Below are 24541 nucleotides of genomic sequence, written 5' to 3'. Positions count from 1 at the left end.
GCTGAGCTCAAACAGTGTTTATAGAGCAATATAGAGTGTACTTGTAAATGTTTAACCACCTGGGGGGAGGGGGCAGCTAGTCAACATTGTTAACACTTTCTTAAGTCTAGGCAATCAACAAAACAATAAATGATGTCATTCAGTGATGATTGATTTGTAGTGGCTGCCAATTTCGGAGGTGCAAATGCTCACACTGAAATTTTAATAATGGGCTCTCCTGAACTGGTCCAAGCTGGCTCAGACACTCACCAGCTCCCTCCTGTCAAATTAAATTGAACTAAAGCATTTCTGACAAATCTATGGCTGTGATATTTGTTGACAATGTTAATTTTACCTAAATGCTTTTAATGTTGTTCACAGGAAAGAAAAGAGTAATAGCATGTTCCTCCTACTTCTCCCCAGAGCATTCTAGCCAATAATTTGCTTTTCCCATATCTGCTTATGTTGTTTATATTATATAAACTGTTTACATTACGAGGCAAGTAGGTGGCACAATGGATAGAGTGCTGAACATGCAGTCAGGAAAATGAGGTCTAAGCCAGCCTCATATACTTACTAGCTGTATGACCCTGGGCAAGTCACTTAACCTCCCTCAGCCTCTTTTTCCATCTCTGTAAAATGGGTATAAAAATAGCATCTACTTCCCAGGGTTGTTATGAGGATAAAATGAGATAATATTTTTAAAGCGCTTTGCTTAAAGTGCTATACAAGTACTTATTATCAATATTACTGTTGTGGTTATTATGAACTCTGTCCCCAGGACGAATCATTTCTATCCAACACTGGGTTTGATTTATTGCCCTATGCTATACTGGTACTGTATATACATTCATAAGACTTAAAAGTGTATAGTATGTCAAAACTGTTTTCTCTGACAGAAAAGAACTATGCTCCAGATTCAGAAAGAGTATGCCTTTCAAATGACACATTTGGCCTAGTAGTAGATGCGGAATTTATTTTAGAATCATTACCTACACTAAACAATGTCACCATGTAGCTTTTACCCAGTTCAAAGAGTACTATCCTTCACTTTTCCCTACGGATAATAGGAAGTAGTTAATTCAATCTTACGATAGAAAACGTGCTATAGGATTATCAGCCATGTCTCAGTTAAACAAGTGGGAAAACATACTCTGGAATAACAGTAGCCTTTAAAGGCCATTTCCTTTCATCAGGCAACCTAGAGGCAAATCTACAGATTTTTCAGTTGGACATTTTAGTGTATGACATTTCCTTTGAAAACTGATAGATTCTTAAAAGAGAATATCTACAAAATAAATATGACTCCAGTGATTCTGATTTTGTAACATACCAAGAATATGATTTACCTTTATTCAATTATATGTAGTCTTATGATAAGTTGAGTATGTATGTTTGATGACAGAACCACCTCCATGCTTAAAACATTTTGATGGCTCTGTGACCCCATTAATGTGAGTGCCCTTTCCAACGCTGTTTATCACAACCTATCCTATGGTCTGGTGTAAAATCCTTCACAGGAATTCTAGCCAATATGAGGGCCTTCCTCCAGGTTTCTTGGCTTTGCCATTGGGGCATTCAGACTATTATATAATACTCTTTTTACATGCCTGCACTATCTACTGTACCACCTCACAAATTTCTTTAATAAGATATTTGATATTATCTTTTATGTTACTTCTTGTGAACAAGCCATCATTGGTAATTTCTGTAACCTCTTAACTACCAAGAGAAAACCACATGTTATAAAAAACATATTTACTGTGTTACTGACTATTACATCTCAGTAGAAGGGTGGTATCATGTAACCACATGTTTTCCACATGGCGGATCTAGCAACATAGTAGATTTGCATATATCTCTTAAAGTTTAACTGTGAAATACCAGAATATGAATTCAAGTTTTATGTTTTTTGTCGTTACTGTTTTATTTTGGTTTTGAGACTAGTTTTCCCTCTCTCACCCAGGCTGGAAGTACAGTGGCCACTCATAAACTCCAGTCCCAAAGCTAATCAGTACGGAACCCTTAACCTTCTCCATTTGCCCCTCTTTAGGCAGGCTGGTGACCCTTTGCTCCCATGGTTTTGCCATATTAGTTCTGGATTTGATGTGAGCACTGGATTGGGTTTAGCCCTACTGTAACTCAGTGGATTTGATTTGAGCGCTGGATTGGGTTTAGCCCTACTACAGCTCAGAACTCCAAAACTCAAGGGAACAACCCTCCTCAGACTCTCTCAGTAGCAAGATTTAACAGGTATGTGTTACCCCCAGCATGTGTTTTTAAATAAGGTGATCAACTCTAAAAATTCTAGGGTTCTAAAGTAGAAGAAAAAAGGACTTCATCAAAGTCCACATTTATTATCTTATTACCTAAACTAATTGGACTGACTCTTGTCCACAGGCAACTTTGTATCTCAGTAACCAGTCTGTGAAGTAGGGATAAAAGTGATTATGTTACCTGCCTTATAGGATTACTATGAAGAAAATGCTTTACAAAGCTTAAGACAATGCCTATATTATAATATTTGAATGGATCTGTGATCTCATCATTATAGATACTCCCTCAAATGATAAAGATGGAAATCCATTCATACTTTCTCTCATCTCCTGGAACTCTCCCTCACCTATGTCCTCATTTAAGTTCTCCAAAATAAAACCAATGAAGGAGATGCAGGCCTTCCTCTAGGTCTCTTAATATTATAAGACCAATCCAGTATGTGGATTGTAGATTCCTCTCCCATTGTCCCTCCATGACTTGCCTGTCTTCTTTAATAGTTCCATAAATACTACTTACATAATATATTGTATGCCTGTCCTGGAGAGAGATGTATGGTGGACATAATTATCATGAATTACAACCTGTTGTAATTCATGATAATTATGTCCACCATACATCTCTCTCCATTGCCATTTGTTTGCTCTGTAATTTTTAGTCTTCAGAGATTATAGTATTCCATCATTTTTAACTATGTAAAATCACTGGAAAAATATTAGTGTTAATAATAGCCAACATTTTTCATAGCACTTAAAAGTTGGATTTTCTGTTTAAGGGACCTTTGATTCTTTAAGACCTTGAAAAGTGCTGGACGATTTTCTGAATACAGTGCAGCCTTCCCTATTCCTTCCATATAATTTTGTACCTAGGTCATTATACATTTGCAGTGCCTATCCAAGATATATGAACTAATGAACCTGCTTGATGGGCTCTCCATTCTTCAATTCTTATCATAGACTAGACAATAGACATTCTTCTACTTTTTTTTCCTACATGGATTTCTTTATCTAAATTCCTGTAAATAGTTATTAATCTCACTTAAAAGGCTCTGAAATGTTTTGGTGCTTGATGAAAAAAGGACATCATTTACAAACAGAAGCGTTTGGAGGATCACGCCATTTATGGGGAGCACCTCTTTCACTAGGACTTTGCACTGGGTATCTTCCATGAAAGTGGAAAACATTTTTGGAGAGTATGTTCTGCACCTTGTTTTTTTTTTTTCTTTCTTATTAACACTCAGATGTTTGTTGTACAGAGTTGTCTCTGTGTTATCTGATCTTAATCTACACATGGGATACATGTTGTTAGGGGGAGAACTTTTAATTCTGCATAAGCTCTTTTATCATTGACAAACAATGAAAAGTGGGATCTTGTGCTCTCCAACTTTGAGTCAGTTATGTGGTTATAAAGATATATTCTACTAAACAGTATTATTTTTGGAAAGCCTGTCTGTTCCCTTTTCATATTTTCTTCCATGATGCCCTTGATACATATATGGATTATTCTGATAAAGGTTTTGTAGAGGTGAGAAAATAGGCATATGTTTCCATAGTTATTGATGTCTCTTCAATAGTCTTTTTTGGTAGTGATACCATCTGTGATTCCCCCCCCCCCATTGCTGTTTTTTTCCCCTCTTCAGATATCTTGAGACTAATTTCTTCAATACCTTTAAAATTCTGTTACCTCTAAGATGAATTTCTTCTCTATATCCTTGATCTGGTCCAGCTGCTATTCTTTTCTTTTTCTTTAGTGCCTTTTCTGTATCTTCAAGCAGCACAGCAGGAACTCTGATGAATCTGAATGTGATGGTTCAGCTGTCACTGATGAAGAAAATAGTTTGTTATAGAAATGTTGACAGCTGTTTTTCACTGTTCCCTTGTTTGTTGTCTTCCAGTTTCAACTTTAAATGCTCTTGGGATGATTTGGCATAATTGGGTATCAATCCAAGCATTCTACAAATTTGTTTTTTCCCTCTAACACTTCTTACTCTCTTATAAGTTTAGATTTACTGCTCACAATCTTCTGTCATTCTCCTCTGTAAGGTTTTGCAAATGAATTTCTATTCTAAACAGATGTTGTTTCCCCCTCACTCCCCCTTCTTCTCCCCACTTGGCAAAGAGATCAAGTGTTTGCTAGTCAAGGCAGTTTCTAGGAACTTTTGTCTCCCTCCTTATGACAATTGTCTTACATTGATTAAACTTCTGTAGGAAATAGTTTGTGTCAATGTCTGTTCCTTTATCTGTTTCCTATTTTTATGTCAATAGCTTGTTTGAATATGTTCATGTTATTTTGTCTACCATTGCTTCTTATCCTTATTCTCTTCTAATTTGATTCTGAGTTTATTTTTTCCCCTAACAAGTTGATGGGCTGACTGTACAAAGGGTGTTGATTTGGAAGTAACTTCTATATCTGTAACTAGTCATTTTCTATCTAAGAGTCAAATTCATTTTTTATGACGTTGGTGTTCACTGTGTCCATTGCCTTCCTAGTCTCTTAAAAAAAGTATTCGTGATACAGAAGCATGAAATTTCTGAGTAGTCTACAGGCCTTCGGCCTATTATGCATCCTGATCCTGAGACATATTTTCCCAACATGGGTCAGGGGACCGGAAGGAGGAGCATTTTGTTCTATACCCATCTTTGTATTGAAGTAATTGAATATGTGTGTGTGTCTATGTGCGTGTGTGTGTTTCTGTGTGTAAGTGTGTATGTAAAACTTAGTCCTATGATTTCATTGGTATAGAGAATTCTGAGTAGGAAACTCCCTTTACCAGTATAGATCAAGAACAAATGTGCAATTTATAGATTTAGCAAATTGGCTGGGATATTGAGAAGTAACAACCACAGGTGACACAGCCAATATGTACAAGGCATAGGACTTGAATTGAGATCTTCCTGATTTTCAAGCCAACTCTAGCCACCATGCAATGCTACCTTTCATTAAAATAAAGTAATTTAATTTGAAGGGCTTTATCATTAGGATATAATTTGGGCCAGGTGAAACCAAACTTGAACATTTCAATAACAACTACATGCTCTCTTACTATCTCCATAATTATTTTAGGTTTCAAATCCCTATTTTCCATTTTAGTTTTATCCTTTGCAACCCAAATATAATTTCTTTGCAGAGAAAATACTTGCAAGATTAGAATTGAGTAGCTCTGTTTACAATTATCATCATCAAATCCAAACCAAGGAGACATCCTATCGTCTTATGCTCAATATAACTTTCAAAAACAAACACACCTTTGTTTTCCTTAGCTTTCCGCATCAGTCTCAGGTTAATCTGACTTTTAGCACTAATGACACTATTTTGGAAGACTGCATCATATTATATATTAATCTACTTACTATTGCTTCCACTTTCTATACTGTATTTTCAAAAACTGAAACTAATTAACAAATTCCCCATATATCCACATCATCTCTTAAATAACTCCACGAGAGAATTGTTTCTCTTAATGACCTGAGAATGTCATTTTTTGAGGGCTCCCTATCTTTCTATGGCTTATTCTGCCTGTATGGTACAATTTAAAGAACATTTTTCCTGGATCATCGTACCTGGGTTCACATCCTCTTCTGATACTTACTACATGCAGGTAGCACCTCCTTAAACCTCCATTTCCTCAACTGAAAAATGAGATGGTTGGACTTAGATGGCCTTTGATGTATCTTCTACTTCTACGTTTTCATGGAATTTCTTTACTTCTTCAAGCTCTGCAATGAATATTGTTGCATAAGCTGTAATTAATTATCTTTATGATGGCCATTTAGCTTATGTTCATTTTGAGCCCTTCTAGGTGAAATAGTCAAATGTTTCATAAAGTATTTCTTTTTTTAATTAATTTTTTATTTAATATATTTAGTTTTCAGCATTGATTTTCACAAGAGTTTGAATTGCAAATTTTCTCCCCATTTCTACCCTCCCCCCCACTCCAAGATGGCGTATATTCTGGTTGCCCTGTTCCCCAGTCAGCCCTCCCTTCTGTCACCCCACTCCCCTCCCATCCCCTTTTCCCTTCCTTTCTTGTAGGGCAAGATAAATTTCTACACCCCATTGCCTGTGTATTTTATTTTCTAGTTGCATGCAAAAACTTTTTTGTTTGTTTTTGAACATCTGTTTTTAAAACTCTGAGTTCCAAATTCTCTCCCCTCTTCCCTTCCCAGCCACCCTCCCTAAGAAGTCAAGCAACTCAACATAGGCCACATGTGTATCATTATGTATAATCCTTCCACAATACTCATGTTGTGAAAGACTAACTATATTTTGCTCCTTCCTAACCTATCCCCCTTTACTGAATTTTCTCCCTTGACCCTGTCCCTTTTTGAAAGTGTTTGTTTTTGATTACCTCCACCCCATCTGCCCTCCCTTCTATCATCCCCTCTTTTTTATCTTCTTCCTCCTTCTTTCCTGTGGGGTAAGATACCCAATTGAGTATGTGCGGTATTCCCTCCTCAGGTCAAATCTGATGAGAGCAAGATTCACTCATTCCCCCTCACCTGCCTTTTCTTCTCTTCCTACAGAACTACTTTTTCTTGCCACTTTTATGCAAGACAATTTACCCCATTCTATCTCTCTGTTTCTCCCTCTCTCAATATATTCCTCTCTCATCCCTTAATTTGATTTTATTTCTTTTAGATATCTTCCCTTCATCTTCAACTCACCCTGTGCCCTCTCTCTCTCTCTCCCCCTCTCTCTCTCTCTCTATATATATATACAAACACACACACACACACACACACACACACACATACGTATATATGCATAAACATATATATGCATATTCCCTTCAGCTACCCTAATACTGAGGTCTCATGAATCATACACATCATCTTTCCATGTAGGAATATAAACAAAACAGTTCAACTTTAGTAAGTCCCTTGCAATTTCTTTTCCTTGTTCTTTTTCTTGATTAGCTTTTCATGCTTCTCTTGATTCTTGTGTTTGAAAGTCAAATTTTCTATTTACCTCTGGTCTTTTCAATGAGAAAGCTTGAAAGTCCTTTATTTTGTAGAAAATCCATATTTTGCCTTGGAGCATGATACTCAGTTTTGCTGGGTAGGTGATTCTAGGTTTTAATCCTAGCTCCATTGACCTCCAGAATATCGTATTCCAAGCTCTTTGTAGAAGCTGCTAGATCTTGGCTTATTCTGATTGTGTTTCTGCAGTACTCAAACTGTTTCTTTCTGGCTGCTTGCAGTATTTTCTCCTTGATCTGGGAGCTCTGGAATTTGGCGACAATATTCCTAGGAGATTTCTTTTTGGGATCTATTTGAGGAAGCGATCGGTGGATTCTTTCAATTTCTATTTTGCCCTGTGGCTCTAGAATATCAGGGCAGTTCTCCTTGATAATTTCTTGAAAGATGATATCTAGGCTCTTTTTTTGATCATGGCTTTCAGGTAGTCCAATAATTTTTAAATTATGTCTCCTGGATCTATTTTCCAGGTCAGTGGTTTTTCCAATGAGATATTTCACATTGTCTTCCATTTTTTCATTCCTTTGGTTCTGTTTTATAATATCTTGATTTCTCATCAAGTCACTAGCTTCCACTTGCTCCAATCTAATTTTTAAGGTGGTATTTTCTTCAGTGGTCTTTTGGACGTCCTTTTCCATTTGGCTAATTCTTCCTTTCAAGGCATTCTTCTCCTCATTGGCTTTTTGGAGCTCTTTTTTTAAGGTGTTGTTTTCTTCAGTATATTTTTCAGTATTTTTTTGGGTCTCCTTTAGCAAGTCATTGACTTATTTTTCATGGTTTTCTCGTATCCTTCTCATTTCTCTTCCCAATTTTTCCTCTACTTCTCTAACTTGCTTTTCCAAATCCTTTTTGAGCTCTTCCATGGCCTGAGACTAGTTCATGTTTTTCTTGGAGGCTTTTGTTGTAGGCTCTTGCACTTTGCTGACTTCTTTAGGCTGTATGTTTTGGTCTTCTTTGTCACCAAAGAAAGGTTCCAAAGTCTGAGACTGAATCTGGGTGCATTTTGGCGGCCTGGCCATGTTCCCAACCTACTTACTTGACCCTTGAGTTTTTCAGCGGGGTATGACTGCTTGTAGAGTAAAGCGAACTATGTTCCAAGCTTGGGGGGATGCACCAGCTCTGCCACACCAGCATTCCTCCTTCCCCAAGAACCCCCACCCGGACTGGACTTAGATCTTCAGCAGGCTCTGCACTGCTGCTCTGATCAACCACTTAATTCCTCCCACCAGGTGGACCTAGGGCCTGAAGCAACTGCAGCTGTACTTCTGTAGCTGCCCCACCTCCGCTGCCCCCAGGGTGGTGGCTGAACCGGGAACTCTATTACCCTGTCCCCAGCAGCTTTTCCCACTAACCTTCTCCGCTGTCTTTGGTGTTTGTGGGTTGAGAAGTCTGGTAACTGCTGCAGCTCACTGATTCAGGGCGCTAGGGCATGCTCTGCCCGGCTCCTGGTCTGGTTGGTCCGCATCACCCACCCTGGGCTCTGCTCCGCTCCCAGCTCTGCTCTGCTCCCAGCTCCGTGCACGATAGACCTTACCCAGAGACCATCCATGCTGTCCTGGGCTGGAGCCCTGCTTCCCTCTGCTATTTTGTGGGTTCTGCAGTTCTTCTCTGTTGTCTTTGTTGTTTGTGGGTTGAGAAGTCTGGCAACTGCCACAGCTTACTGATTCAGGGCGCTAGGGCCCGCTCCGCCTGGCTCCTGGTCTGGTTGGTCCACACGGCCCACGCTGGGCTCTGCTCCACTCTGCTCTGCTCCCAGCTCCATGTGTGAAAGACCTCATCCTGCAACCATCCAGGCTGTACTGGGCTGGAGCCCTCTTTCCCTCTGCTATTTTGTGGGTTCTGCAGTTCTAGAATTGGTTCAGAGCCATTTTTTATAGGTTTTTGGAGGGACTTGGCGGGGAGCTCACACTAGTCCCTGCTTTCCAGCCGCCATCTTGGCTCCACCCCCTCATAAAGTATTTCTTGCTGATGGACACATGATAAAACAAACTTTACTAACTCTTTAATTTGCCTTTCTGTGGAGAACTTGCTGACCATTTCTTCATTTGGTTGTAATTTCACATGTTTGTAACATTGGAGTCATCTTTAATTTTTCCTTTTACTTCATTCCCCATCTCCATGCCAGTGACAAGTCCTGCCCACTCGAATGCATTTATTAAGTGCCTGGGATGTCCTAGACACTGTACATTTCACTTGGCACTTGGTGTAGAAAGAAAAATAGGAAAGTCTCTGCTCTCAAATCACTTAAAGTCTAGCTAAAGGGATAATACGTACACATATAGATTTATACTGTATTAAATATAAGATCATTTAGCTGCATTAGCAACTAGGAGGATCAGAAAAGGCTTCATATAAAAAAATACTGTTTTAGCAGATCCTTGAGGGAAACCAGGCATTTTAAGAGAACAGAAAAAGACCAATTTGAAATGGAGTGTATTTAAAAGGGAATAATGTGTAATAAGGCTGGAAAAGTAGATTGAGTCCAAGCTATGGAAGGTTTTAAATGCCAAACAGAGGAGTTTATACATAATGCTTGAACTAGTAGGAAGCTGCTGAAATTTTTTGAGTAGTGATATTCAGATTTGTGCTTTTTAAGAAAATCACTTTGGCAGTTGTGGATTAGAAGGGGGAGAGACTTCTGGGAGAAGAAATTTCTATTTCAGTTGAGGTGATGAAGATCGAAACTAGGGTAGTGACACTGTGAGTGGAGAGAAAGGCAAGAGTCATGAAGGTAGAAATGACAAGATTTGGCAACTGCTAAGATAAGTGGGATGAGAAAGTGAGAGGTTCTAGATGACACCAAGGTCGCATATATGTGTGACTGGAAGATCTGAAAGTTAAGAAAGGGGCTAATGCTGAAGATAAAGATCTGGAAGTCATGAATATGGAAATGACAGTTTAAACCCATGAGGTCAAATGGGGTCACCAAAGAAGACAGTGTAAAGAAAAAAGAGAGAGACCCTAGGATAGAGAATTGAGGACATACCCACTACTCTCATAGCTTCTCTTTCCATTGCATTTGTATGGCCACAGTCCTAGTCCATACCTCCACTCACCTGGATAACTGTAATATTCTCCTTACCCATCTCTCTGCCCTCATCCTTCTCCTCTCCAATACATTCCTTTTCTTTTCTTTTTTGAGGCAGTCAGGGTTATGTGACTTGCCCAGGGCCCCACAGCTGGGACCTGAGTATTGGGGGCTGGATTTGAACTCGGGTCCTCCTAACTCCAGGGCTTGTGCTCTATCCACTATTCCACCTAGCTGCTCCTCCAATGCATTTTTCACATAGACACCAAAATAACATTCCTATGGTATGGATCTAACCATCACTTTCCTGCTCAAAAATCTTCAGTTTCTGCTTATTGATTGTAGGATAAAATATAAATTCCTTTGAATGTCTAATCCAAATTGTTCTACAGTCTTGCATGGAGTAGTAAAATTAAAAGGACTTAGCTATCAGGTTTATATAGAAGGTAAGAGAGAGAAAGGGGAAGGTCAAAGATAGTTCCAAGATTAGAAACCTGGGTAATAGGGAGGATGATAATATCCCCAATAGAAAAGGAGAATTGAGAAAAGAGGGTGAGCTTGGAGCGGGGTGGGGTGTGATAAAAGTCCTGTTTTACACATATTGAGTTTGAGTTACCATGAAGTAGTACAGTTATCACTTCCACATCATGACTTTCCCCATTGCAGTTTCAATATGTTGTGAATTGGCATAAGAAATTAAATGGGAATTTTGGGGGAGTTTTATTGAAGCCACATACAACATATGAAGGCCAGCAGATGACACAGAAAAAGTTTAGAAACTCAGAAATACATAAAATATATGTATAGTATTGTATAATATCAACATATTTTATCTTTTAACACCATAATAATTCAGATTTCTTCTCTTACATGAAAGGACCAAAAACTTTTATGCAGATTTTCCAGATAGCTGGGATGGCATGCCCCTAAATCCCATGACATGGAGGGGATAACTCTATACTGAACTGATATGTCCAGTAAGTAGCCTAGAATTGAGGAAGCAGATAAACCCTACATACATAGATATGATTAGAAATTATAATTGAATCCATGCAGTACATGCTTGTACATATATAAAAAGAAGACCCAGGATTGTCGAAGGGCTAAACAGATTGTTCATGTGACAGAATGTTACTGCACTTATAAGAACAGTGGAAGTCATTTCTGCACAGTACCTTATTCTTTATTAAAAGACTTGGCTCACTGGGTTGGTGGGAGATAGAGTCAGAAATAAAGGTGATATGAAAATAAGAGATAGCAATCAAAACTAATTAAAGATGAATATTCAGAAGTGACCTGTGTATCATGCTTAGCCCAGTAGTTCTTAACTTTAGGTTCATGAACGATGTCGGGGAGTCTGTGGACTTAGGGGGAAATAGCACATCCTTATTTTCCGTAATCTCTATCTGGTTTAATATTTCCTTCAATTATTAGAAAATATTACTCTGAGAAAGGATTCATAAGTTTTACCAAAGGGGTCCATGACACACAAAAGGTTAAGAGCTCCTAACTTAGGGGACAGGAGAAGAGAATATCCAGGAAATGAAGAGTTGGCACCAGTGTCATAAGCTGCAGAGATGTGAAAGGAAGAAGACTAAGAAAGGGCTATCAGATGTAGAAATTGAGATCATTTGTAACTGTTGATTAAATGACTTCATAGAGGGATGACGTAGGCAAACAGATTGCAAGAGGCTGAGAAATGAGTGGAAGGTGAAGAAGTGGAGGCAGCAAGTGTAATCAACTCCCCCCTGCCCCAGGAATTTGGTGGTGAAAGGGAGGATGGATATAGGATGATAGCTTGAAGAAGTATCAGAATCAAATGAAGATTCTTTTAAGGATGTTAGATATCAGAACCTTCATGAAGTTAGATCACCAGTGATTTGGGTGTTTGAGGAGGTCTGGCGTAGGCATTGCAGGGTGCTTGATCTAATGTTAATCAGGGAAAAATAAGAATTACTGTGCCCCATTGATTCTAAGTACCTTGAATTTGTAGGGCTTGACACAATTACCTGACTTTCTTTAGCAATGTTCAACAGCTCATGAGTAAGGGGGAGAGAGAGAGACAGAGAGAGACAGAGAGAGAGAGAGAGAGAGAGAGAGAGAGAGAGAGAGAGAGAGAGAGAGAGAGAGAGAGGAGACAGAGACAGACAGAGAAAGAGAGAGACAGAGAGAGAGACACACAGAGAGAGACAGAGACAGACAGAGACAGAGACAGACAGACAGACAGAGAGAGGCAAAGACAGACAGACAGAGAGAGACAGAGAGAGAGAGAGACAAAGACAGACAGAGAGAGACAGAGACAGAGACAGAGAGAGCGATGCGATGGGCTGGAAGTTGAGGTGGGATTTGACGTTAAGTCTTCTTGACTGTAAGCCTAGCTCTCTATCCACTTTGCCTACTCTCAGAGGGCTCCCGGTCTAAGTGGGGATACAACATACAAACAACCATGTATAGCCATGATATAGACAAGATAAATTGGAAATGGTATCAGAGGGAAGTTATTAGGATTAAGGACTGGGAGAGGCTTCTTGTAGAAGGTGGAACATTAGCTGAGTCTTGAAGGAAGCCAGGAGGTAGAGATGAGGAGGGAGAGCGTTCCAGGTATGGTGGACAGGCAGTGAAAACATTTGGAGGCAGGAAACTGGAGTGTTTGTGTGTGTGTAACTGAAAGGATGTCAGTGGGTTATAGAGTGTGTGGGGAGATATAAGGTACAAGAAGACTGAAAAGCTAGGAAGGGGCCAGGTTATGGGAGGCTTTAGAATACATACATAGGATATTATTTTTGAACCTGGAGGCAATAGAGAACCACTGGAGTTTATTAAAACGGAGTTGATAACATGGTCAGATTTATGCTTTAGGAAGATTAGTTTGGCAGCTAAATGGAGGATGAAATAAAAGGCAGGGTTAAATAGAGAGATGAAACATTAGGCTATTGCAGTAGGGCAGGTAGGAGGTGATTGAAGGCCTGCCACCAGAGTGGTGGCAGTGTTAAAGGAAAGAAGAGAGCATATTTAAGAGATATTAGAGAGGTAGAAATGATAGGATTTAGCCACTACATGTATCAAATGTTTGACTTGTTTAAAGAAGAGAGATTTCTATAGTGTATAAACTTTCTTTTCAAAATATTAAAGCTATTGGGGTTATTGTAGTTATATGTATATGTGCATGTTCTTTTAATATTTTTATGCATCTGACATAAAGTCTTGATTAACAAGAGTGATCAGGTTAGCTTTTCTATTCCCTAGGCAATTGAGAATTACTTAGAAAATTATTTTTGTTTCAGACCTGCCAAAATCCTTCTAAAATATATCTATTTAAATATTTAAACTTTTATCATGAACATAACTGAATCTTTGTTGATTAAACACTTCACTCTCTCTGTTCCCACCCACAACCACCCTGTTTCAGGTCCTCATCACCCCTCAACTGGGACTATTTGAATAGCCTTCTAATTGGTCTTCCCGCTTAAAATCTCTTCCCCTCCAATATGTCCTCCACACATATATTCGAATAGTCTTCCTAAGGCACGTGTCTAACAATGTCATTCTCCTCCTTAAAAATCTTCAAGACAGCTCAAATCCCACCTAATGGAGAATACCTGTCCCTATTCCTCTTCCTCCCAGCATGACACCCCCTCCCCTCCAAGTAGGTACAGTTTTTTGACTTGGTTTTTTTTTTTGCATATTGTTCCATTCAGATATGAGGTCCTCAAGAGGCAGGTATTATTTTGGCTTTTGTTTTTTGTTTTTTGGTATCTTCAGCCTTTCGTTCAGTGTCTGGCACAGAGCAGGTGCTTAATCAATGATTCTTAACTGTTCTCCTGACTGGTTCTAGGGCAAAATACAGTACGTCCCCAAAGTCAGTGCCATTTAAAACTAGTTAAGTAATTAAAATTTAAAACTGAACTGTAGGAATTCCTTAGCCTAGCCTGTAAGGTCCTCCATGATCCATCTGTAGCCAACCTTTCCATCCATAATACATTTTAGTCCCCTTCATACACTCTGTATTCTATCCAAAATGCACTAATTATTCCCTGTCTTTGAATATCATTGTTTATTACAGAATATTATAGGTGTAGGAAATTTGTTCCAATATGTACTGACCCTAGGATATATCTAAACATTATTGGGAATATTTCTTTAAAAAAAAACCAGACCTAAATATCTGATTTAGCTAGTTGTGGGTTGTTGTTGTTGTTTTTAATTTCCCTATTTTTAAAAATTAGAATATAGTGGGGCATGGGGGACATTCTAGTTAAGTGAGTTGTCCAGTTAGTTGATAAAAGTAGGAATATATTAATATGAAAAAACTGATAAAGTCTAAACTTGTCATTCTCCAACTTTTTACCCGACCCCTTTGGTAGTATTAACTACACCAAGTTTGTGATACTCAGACAACAAGAGGCTGGCATTTTATTGAAGGTTTGAGCGTAACTTGGTTTTCAGTTGGCTTTAATCATGTTCATGGTATTCTCAAGGATTACTCTCAGGGAAAAACTAGGAACCGGGTTATCTTTCAAAACCCAACATATAAAAAGAGATTGATCTGTATAAAGGAATTGATCACCATTTAAAAAACATTATCCATTTTATGAAGGAAGATAGAACTAATAGGTATAATATAAGCATTGCAAATGAAAGATAATTTTTTTAGTTGACTAAAAGAGGATTGAAGTTGTTTTCTTTTTTGGAAACAGGCCCATGCACAGTTAGTTCGAGAAGTTGATGTGGAGAAGGTGTCCACTTTTGAGAATCCCTACGTAGATGCAATAAAGAGTTTATGGAATGATCCTGGAATCCAAGAATGTTATGATAGAAGACGAGAATATCAATTATCTGACTCAACCAAATAGTGAGTATATGTCATGAGGGCTATTTCTCTCCACTTCATTTAGATGTTTGCTTGGATAACATTTCTCTCTGCTATGGTGTAGAACTTCCACTGTTAAGCATTCTATTTGAATCAAACTTCAAACTTGGATGTGTATACATAAAATTTGATACAGACATAGTTCTGGAATCCATTATGAAGAAGGTCATTGTAAGTAGAGATTCTTTAATTCATTTAATTTGTATCTCCATTGCCCAATACAGGGCTGTCCAAAATGCAGCCCACAGCGCTATTTACAAGCATAGAAATTTACATGAATGCTTTAGTAAATGAAGCCAAGCTACCACACAGCTCTCACTAAAATGGCAAATCAAAATATATTGTCTAGTGTTTCAACAAAAACCTAAGGTTGAACAGCCCTGGCCTAATACAGTGCCTGGCACACAGTGGGCAACATGTCAATTGATTGATTCCAAAGTAACCTAAGGAACAGAAGGCTATGACTCCATCCACTCCTTTCCTTCCCAAATCACACACCAGCTCTTCCCAAGTACACATTCTGTTGTGATGTTGAAATAGCATAATGGTAATAATTTTCAGTCAAGATTTGTTGTCTTGTTCAGATGCTACAAAACACCTACATGCATTTGAACACTGCAAACAAAAAACAAGCCTGATTATATAGCCATCCGAAAAAACTTCAGACTACCCTATCTCTGGCTGTCACAGGCAGAATCTCTACTGCTTTTTTTCGAAGGCAGCATCATGTTGATTGGCAGGTTTTCCTTTGCATGAGCATTGTGTGCAAGTCTAATTATACCTGCATTCCTGAATTATTTTGTGAGCTGTCAAAGAAAATAGTATGCGCTGAGAATGATTTGCTTCCTAGAGAGATCTGTTTGTTACCTCTTCTGTGTCTGCCTAGCAGAAAGGGAAGTGAAGACTTGGCAATTCTATCTGGCTAATGTGATGAATGTAAACAACAATTCAATCAGGCCTCCAAATGGATTCCCCCTCCCTAATCCCTTACTTACCTAAGTTTGGATCTTCATTGATCATGCAAACCAAATATTTGTTGAATTTTCACTTGCTTTCGATCTATGTAGACAAAGGCACAAGTGGGAAGTATTCTGGGAAATCTTGAATTAGTAGTCTGATGCAAGCTGTGAAGTGCCCTCAGGAAAATGGCAAATTGGCATTGAGCAGCAATGCCCTGGATATAAATGGTAGAGTTCTTACTTACATATTTGGTTCTCTTCGTAATTTAATTCTTAATATCTGTATAGGTCATCAGATAATCTACAACAGTATCTTTTGGCTAAAATATTTCCCATAATGCAGTGCCAAAACTTGAGTTGAAAAATCTTGGAATGTGAAATGGAATACCCATAGGAGCCTATCATATTCTGACTAGTGTTTAGCCTATATGTCTTTTATGGTGAAAATACTTTATGTCCTCCCTGGAATGCCCATGTTGTTCATTTCATTCACTTCTTGGCCTTTCTCCTTCTTCACCCTGTATTTTTCCCCCATTTTCTTCCACTCCTGACATCTTCAGCTGCTGTAATAATTTTGCCTCTACAGTTATTTGTTCAAGCTTCCAGCTCCTCACAGTTCTTCTGTTTCCTATCCCCTTTAGCCTTTCTCTACTTTCTCAGCTTCCAATAACTCCATCATGTTATATTACATTCCCTAACCATGATTCTGGACTCATGCTCACCAGGCTTTCTTCTCTACCCATGCCCCTACCACCAACCTCACCTCATGTAATCTCAGTTCTACCTGCTCCTCAACCTTCTAATATTACTTTCCACTTTTCTCTTTGCTATGTTGGTGCCCGTTCTGGGATCCTTTATTCCTTTCTCCTGTAGCCCTCATGTTTTATCTCTTACCCTTTTTACCCTTCTGCTTGTGTTTTGTTTCTTCCCTGCCCTTCCTGCTCCAAACTTTGCCTATTCGTCTCTAACCTTTACCTATGGCTTCTTCCCCTCCTGATGGGGTTTTGCTTCTGGGATTCAGATCACCATACAAAAAATGAGGTAAGTGCTGACCAGGATTAGGGTCTTCTCCCTAGGGAAACTACAGCCATACACTAGGGTTGCATTTTCTGATTTGCACTCCACTTCATTGAGAACCTGGTGGCCACCTGCACCATCTACTAGTGAGGACCTTTGGTGAGATTCTGGTGGTGTCTGTAGTCTCAGTCTCTCAGGGATTCCCTAGTAGTGTGTCCATGGACTTGATTGAGAATTAGGGGCTCTTCACCCTCCCCCTCTAAGGAGAGAAAAGGTCTATCAGGTAATACCCTTCTGATACTATGAAAGGAACCATCTGGGAATCATGCCAATGCAGGATAAAGGAAAATAGCTACATAAGCATTCCCGGGTATAGTTTGTAGAGAGCCAGCTATGGAGTCGGGAAGGTCTTGATTCAGTTCCAGCTGCTGACACATACTAGCTAGATGCCCACAAGCAAGTCACTTAACTTCTCAGTGACCCAGGCAACTCTCTAAGGCTACACGTTACAGATGAGTTGTGTTCTATCAGTGAGAGGAGTTTCTATACCACCAATTTCCTACATGGATTAGATGACTAGTATGAAATCCTACCTCAAAAAAAAAATGCTAGCTGGACTTCCCTCCCACCCCCCAGATCTGTCCAGATTTTACCAGTGTAGGTAGTAATTCCTGGTAAGGAAATCTCCAATAAAGATCAACTATTGTGCAATTAGGCAGCTGGGTGGTGCAGTAATTAGAGCAGTGGACTCTAGTGACTTCCTGACTCTCCTCAGAAAGACCCAAATTCAAATCTGGCCTTAAAATTTTCTAATGGTGACCCTGGGCAAGTCACTTAATCTCTGCCTACCTCAGTTTCTATATCTGTAATGTGAGGATATTAATAGTAGTTCAGCTACGTTACAGGGTTGTTGTTAGGATCAAATATGACAGGATTTGTAAAGTGCTTTGCAAACCTTAAATTGCTATGCAATTTCTAGCTATTATCATCATTATTAGTATTATTTTTAAAAACAATCTCAGAGCATTGCCTAGGGCACTAAGTGGTTAAATAACAGATAAGACTTGAACCTAGGTCTTTCCTGACTTAGGCCACAATGCCTTTTCTGGACACATAGAAGCAAAATGGACATGTTTTTCCTATTGCCCCCCATTACAATCCTGAGATGTTTTATTTCTTTCTTTTCAGTGTTTTCGCAAAAGAGGAAAGTGGAAGGCATGTTGCCTTTGCTAGCATACGGCTTGAGTCTGTGGTTTCTTGGATTCTTTCTTATGCAGTCATGTTCCATGTGTTTCTGAAATGCTTTCACAGCAGATGCTGGAATAACTGGCTTGGATAATGGGAACCAGGCTCCAGGTCGTGTTTATTACAGATCATTCATTCCAAATACCAAGCAAATTTTCATATGAAAATGAGTTTCTTTGCATTCAAAAAAGCTGCTATTACTTTTTTTCTTTTTCATTCTCTTTTTTTGAAAAATGCAACCTTTATAGCTGTAATACATCTCCTTCCAATTTTATTTCACTTGGGGTTTCTTGTTCATTTTTTTTAAAAGTAGCCAAAAAATCCAAATATTGTAGTCAGTATTTAGAAACTAATTTCATGCAAAATCCTCCTGCAATCAGAGCCAGCTTCCCTGAAGTATCATCATTCAGTATCCCTCAGGCAGGCAACCATGTCTAACCAAGTGTAATGGAATCAAGCCAGGGTCTGATCAGTGCAACATCTGATTTCTTTATAGTCAGTGAGACTTGCGTGGCAATCTGGATTGACCAATAAGATGGCTGAAAATATAAAAGTAGACCAGATTGATTTTACAAATACCAAATAATATGATTGAACCACCATTCTGATTCTTTTGGTCTCAGGGAAGTCAGAGTTAAAGCTCCCTTAGCTGAAGTCATACCTTGGGTCATAACTAGTTCCAGTAAATACAGACTGTTTAATTAATGCAAAAAGAATGCATACATAGGCAGTTCTTTCACTTCTGATACTATAGTCAGCTATATGTTTTCAGGATGATGCAAATGGCGTTCTTGCATTTAACTTCCAAGGGTTGGCAGAGTTTGAAAAGCAGAGTCTAAATCTCTATCTGCTCAGATCTTTCTGATTAGAACTTTTATGGATCATTTACTCTGAACATGTACTTGAAAATCATTACTTCTTATCTGTCAGGGGGCTTTTTGTGCCCATAGGGTTTAAAGGGAAATTTTAATATAGTATAAATTCAGGAGGTGAGGCAGGAATCAGTAAGCTTGCAGTTAGCGGTTTGAAAGCCATCTCCATATTTGTAGAAGTCTCAGTTAACCAAACTAATATGGGAATATCCACAGATATTCCAGAAACTTCATTTGGCTTGTAATTTCAACTTTCTTCCCTGAAAAGCCTTTCCCTGTGGCTATTTGTAAGAAGAAAAGTGAACTGATTTGAATTTCTGCTATTCTTGCTTATCCACTTTCTGATGGTAATAAAGGTGTGAAATGGTCTAAGAGTAGGTGCAAGAAAATTGGCTAAAAAAAATTGGCTGACTCATTAAAATTAGATAAGTGGTGCCATATAAATTGGAGAATAGTATTAACTTTGGTTTGTTCTTAGAAAACACACACACACACACACACACACACACACACATACACACACACACACACACGCCCCTTCTGAAATTCTGGAAAGTTTCTCAGAAACTTAGAAACCCTCATTTAGTTTCTCAGTATTAACATGAAGTGTAAAGGCTTTAATTAATAAGTTAACAACAGGCAACACTTGGTTTACAATTTTGCTCAGGTTCACCACCTGCTTTAATATACTGAGGAATCATTTCTAATGAGTTCACTGTGTACATCAACAGAAGTACTGTGATATTAGCCAGGGGACACTTCATGCCAGCCACATTGTCAGGAACCCTTTATGTTTAGAAACCTCACAGTCTATCCATTTTTTTTAAATCCTCACTATGTAAAGAAACACTTTGTTGATAACAAATGCAAAGTGATTCAGATTCTCTTTTGGACTCAAACACTTAGGATTCGGTATATGGAGGAGGAAGGTCTAGGGCAGGAATCTGTAGGTTTCCTGTCAGCCATTAGCTGCATGCATCTTGCAGATTCCTTGTGGTTATGGATCAGTCAGTCCATGGTGGCAGAGATGGTATTGTGTAGTCCCAGATGGAACTCTAGAATTGTATATAGACTGTGTTAAACCAGAGTTGTCAGAACACAGTTTCTGCATCAAATATAACAACACATTGGAGCCATGTTGAAAGTCTAGCATAACAACGATTCCAGAGGTGGATAGTATATCCTACTCCAGCTTTGGATCGAATCAAGCCATTTGCCATAGTGAAATGCTATGGAGAGGATTGTGGCTAAAATACTCCTCATTTGACTTGAACCTCATTTAAATTTTATTAACTCTTTGAAAGTTTATCAGGATGCCCTTTAGCCAAAACACTGAAGTGTCATCATAAAAAATGCTGACTGCAAGGTCCATGGAATGGGATCATCTCATGAATAAAGTAATTTTATAATGAAGTTCTTGTGTGACTTCAGTCAATCGACAAGTTTGTTAATCACTTAGTATATGCCAGACATTGTGCTAAGTCCTAGAAATACAAAGAAATGCAAAAACATTGTACCTTCCCTCGAGGAGTCCATATTCTATTGGAAGAGACAACATGATAATAATTAGGTACATACAAGATATACATACAAGCTTAAATAAACTTCTAAGAGCACTAAGAGTTTTGGGACACCCTGTATATGTTGTGTAAATGTAAGGTAAGCATAGACAGATGACCCTACCAGTTCAGGAGACTAGGAAAGGCCTCTTTCAGACAGCGGAATTTGAACTGATTCTTGGAGGAAGCCAAGAGATAAGGGGCAGGAGCATTCCAGTCATAATGGATAACCAGTACGAAGACATAGAATCAAGAGATAGAGTGCCATGTATGAGGAAGAGCATGGAGACTTTCTCAGTGGTCTCTTGTATGTGGGTCATTGTATGCGGGTTATGTGGAATCGGGAGTAAGGTATAAGATTGAAAAGGTGGAAAGGGGCCAAGTTGTAAACAGCTTGAAATTTCAATTTAAATGAATTAAATTTCATAGGGAACTAATGGAGTTTATGAGCATATGATTAAACCTGAGCTTTAGGAAAATCACTTTGACAGCTGAGTGGAGAATGGATTGGGGAGGGGAGAGACTTGAAGGAGACATTAGATGACTCGGGAAAGTCCCGCCAAGAGATAGTGAGGGCCTGTTGCAAGAGTGGTAGCTGTGTAGATGGAGATAAAAGGATGTGTGCAAGAGATATGGTGAAGGTAGAAACCACAAGATTGACAACAGATTGGAAACTGCTATGAATGGGATCCAGGACAAGCTCTTATACAGAAAATCAAACAACCTTGTAATTAGAGTTATCCAGAAGTAGAATGGTACAGCCACATGGTGCAGTGGATAGAGCGCTAGGCCTAAAGTCAGGAAGACTCCTCTTTATAGTTCAAATCTAGCCTCATACACTGACTAGCTGTGTGACCCTGGGCATGTCACTTAACCTTGTTTGCCTCAGTTTCCTCATCTATGAAATGAACTAGAGAAGGAAATGGCATCTTTGCCAAGAAAACCCCAAATGAGGTCACAAGGAGTGGGACACAACTGAAATGAACTGAGTAAATTAGTAATGCTTACTTGAACGTAAAGAAAATAGTCGATGAATATGTCTCTCTGGCGTTATGTAAAGGAAATACCAATAATATAATCAACTGTTGCTTTTTATTGGGATGAGATTTTGACTATTTTTATCCATTGTCTGACATCTCATATAAGTCTAGAAATGACCCTAGATTTGTCCTTATACGCAGTCAAAAGTTTGGAATTGTACATTTGTCTTCTGTGGAGAATTCAGATGAGTACCAGATGTGGTGTACCTATTCTTCCATTTTTGGTCTAGATGAAAAAGTTTTTATTCTTAAATATGCTTTATACCTTCTTTATCGCTTTAAATGTGCTTCTTTATCCCTTTAAATATGCTTCACCTCCAGCCATTATAGGAGAGCAAAGTAGTGACAGGTATCAAGCAATTTGATCTCACGTTGTCAGAAAAGAACAGTCATAACTAACATTGATAGGAATAGAGACTGGACCTGCGATTTCATTGATCTAGGGAAGTCCCTCTCCTAGTGTAGCTTGGCACCTTCTCAGCAACTTCTAGTCTTAGAGAGATTCTTAGAGTCCTAAGAGATTAAGTGATTTGCCAAGGGTAACATGGCGGCCATGGCCCCACATAGTGGGACTTGAATGAACCCAGTCCTCCTGGTTTCACACCTGGCTCTCCGTACATTCATTGCCCCATGCTGTAGAATGAAAATCTCAACAACTCACCTTGACATAGCATTTTAATGATTCCAAAACACTTCTCACAATATGTGTGAAGTAGGTAATGGGGATCTTTTGATACCGATTTTACAACTGAGAAAAGTGAGGTTGAGAACATGGCTTGTTCAGATTCACACAGCAGTCATAAAAGCTAAGGCTTGAACCCAAATCTCTTGGTTTCAAGGCCAGTGCTTTATCCATCAGCCTGGCTTCCCTGGTGGGGAAAGATAATGGGGAAACACTTGGATTTGCTTTCCTCACTTGATTTGGCATATGCTTACAGCTTGGCAGTGTGTTTGTGCCTCCATTCTTGGAGCATTATGGTAAGGACACAGCACACTGTGGCCAGCAAATTAATGCACGATTCGAATGCAGGGGACATAGTTGCCAGAGGTCTCCTAGGGAGAATGCCATTCTTGGCTGGGTCGTTTATTTTGTGGGGTTTTTTTTTGGTTTTGGTTTTGGTTTTGGTGACCGAACAAAGTCAGATCATCTCCTCCTTCCAGTCAGGACTTCCTTTTAAAGTAGCTTCATTATAATCCTAGCAAATTATCTAATGATGACTGCCATTTCTTATCAGTGTACCCATTTACTCTTTTCTTTCTGACTGTGGCAATTGCAAACACATGTTGAAACTATTTTCTCCTAATGCTTCTCTCCAAAATGCCGATTTGGAGTTGGTAGAGATTGAGAGTGAACTGAAGTATAAGACATTGGGGGAGATCCTGAGTACTCTCAGATGTAAATTCTATTGTAGCATTTTTATAATTGTCTCTAATTTTATTAAATCATCATGTTTCATTTGATTTTTTTGAAAGAAAGAGGTCAATGAGCTTTCTGTTTTTGCCCATTGGTCTTCCCTTTTTTCTGGAATGCCCATCCCTGAAATCTCCTCCTATTGAAATCCTGTCCTTCCTTTAAATTTATTAGTGGCATAATGAAAAGAACCCTGAAAGGAGGAAGTCAAAATGCTTGGGTTTGAGTCTGGGCAAGGCAGAAAGCTTCTCTTGGCCTTAGCTTTCTCATCTGTAAAATTAGGAGGTTGGATTTGGTGATCTCTAAGGTTCCTTCTTGCTCTAAAATTCTACCAGACGGAATCTTCACTATGAAGCCTTCTCTGATCTGCTCTTTGGATGTAATCTCTCCCTGTTTTGAGCTTTCAGAGGCCTTCTCCGTACCTCTTCTATGGTATTTATCATTTTCCTTGTATTATCGTTTACTTTTCTTGCTTCTCTTGAAGCAGTGTCTGTGGTGTCACAGGGAACAATATGGGACTTATCCAGTGACCTGGGTTCAAATCCCAATTTTCACACTAATTTTAAGTAAGATCTTAGATAAGTCACTAACTTTCTTCAAGCCTTGTTTTCCCCATCAACAAAATAAGGATATAATACCACACAAGACTACTTTGAGGAAAGCATTTTGTAAAACTTAAAGTTATATAGAAATTTGTGTTATTGTTAAATTTTAAGCATCTTGAATCCAAAGACTTGAAAAAACACCTGCTGTAGTGAAAAGACAGCTAGGTTTAAAGTCAGAAGACCTGAGTTCAAATCCAACTTCTATCACTTCCTGCCTTGTGTGACTGTGAGGAAATTGGTTCTGCTTTCTGGGCCCCAGGTTCTTCCTCTGTAAGTGAGGGAGTTAGACTAGATGACCTTGATTTAGACCTTCAGTTCTAAATCTATGATCTTGTCAGTCAGTAAGCATTTATTAAGCACCTACTAGGTGCCAGGCACCTGCTATGTAGAGATACAAAGAAAGGCCAAAAAAGATCCTGCTTTCAAGGGACACATAGACTTATAGAGGACGCAACATACAAACAACTATATGAAAACAAGGTATAAAGAGGGTAAGTTGAAGATAATTGTCAGAGGGAAGGCACTAGAATTTAGGGGGATTATGAAAGTCTTTTGTGTGGAAGGCAGGATTTTAACTGGAACTTTATGGAAACTGGGAATCCAGGGGGTTGAGAATTCCAGGCATGGGGGATTAGATGATGAGTTAGAAGATGAAGGATATTGTGTGAGGAAAAGCAAGGCCAATGTTGTGGGATCACAGAGTAAA

The 24541-nt window shown here is 38.9% G+C and overlaps 1 protein-coding gene across 1 annotated transcript in view; it reads left to right on the top strand.

Moving 5' to 3' along the window:
• Positions 1 to 24541, top strand: part of GNAQ (G protein subunit alpha q) — a 414409-nt gene that overhangs the window by 275485 nt on the left and 114383 nt on the right. The window contains exon 3 of the mRNA XM_036738394.1: positions 14955 to 15109. Coding sequence (XP_036594289.1) covers positions 14955 to 15109 — 155 coding nt within the window. The remainder of the gene's footprint in view (positions 1 to 14954; positions 15110 to 24541) is intronic.

This window comes from Trichosurus vulpecula, chromosome 9, assembly GCF_011100635.1.
Source record: "Trichosurus vulpecula isolate mTriVul1 chromosome 9, mTriVul1.pri, whole genome shotgun sequence".
Taxonomy (NCBI): Eukaryota; Metazoa; Chordata; class Mammalia; order Diprotodontia; family Phalangeridae; genus Trichosurus; species Trichosurus vulpecula.
Note: the sequence above shows the minus strand (reverse complement) of the source record. Positions and strands in the feature narration are given on the sequence as shown.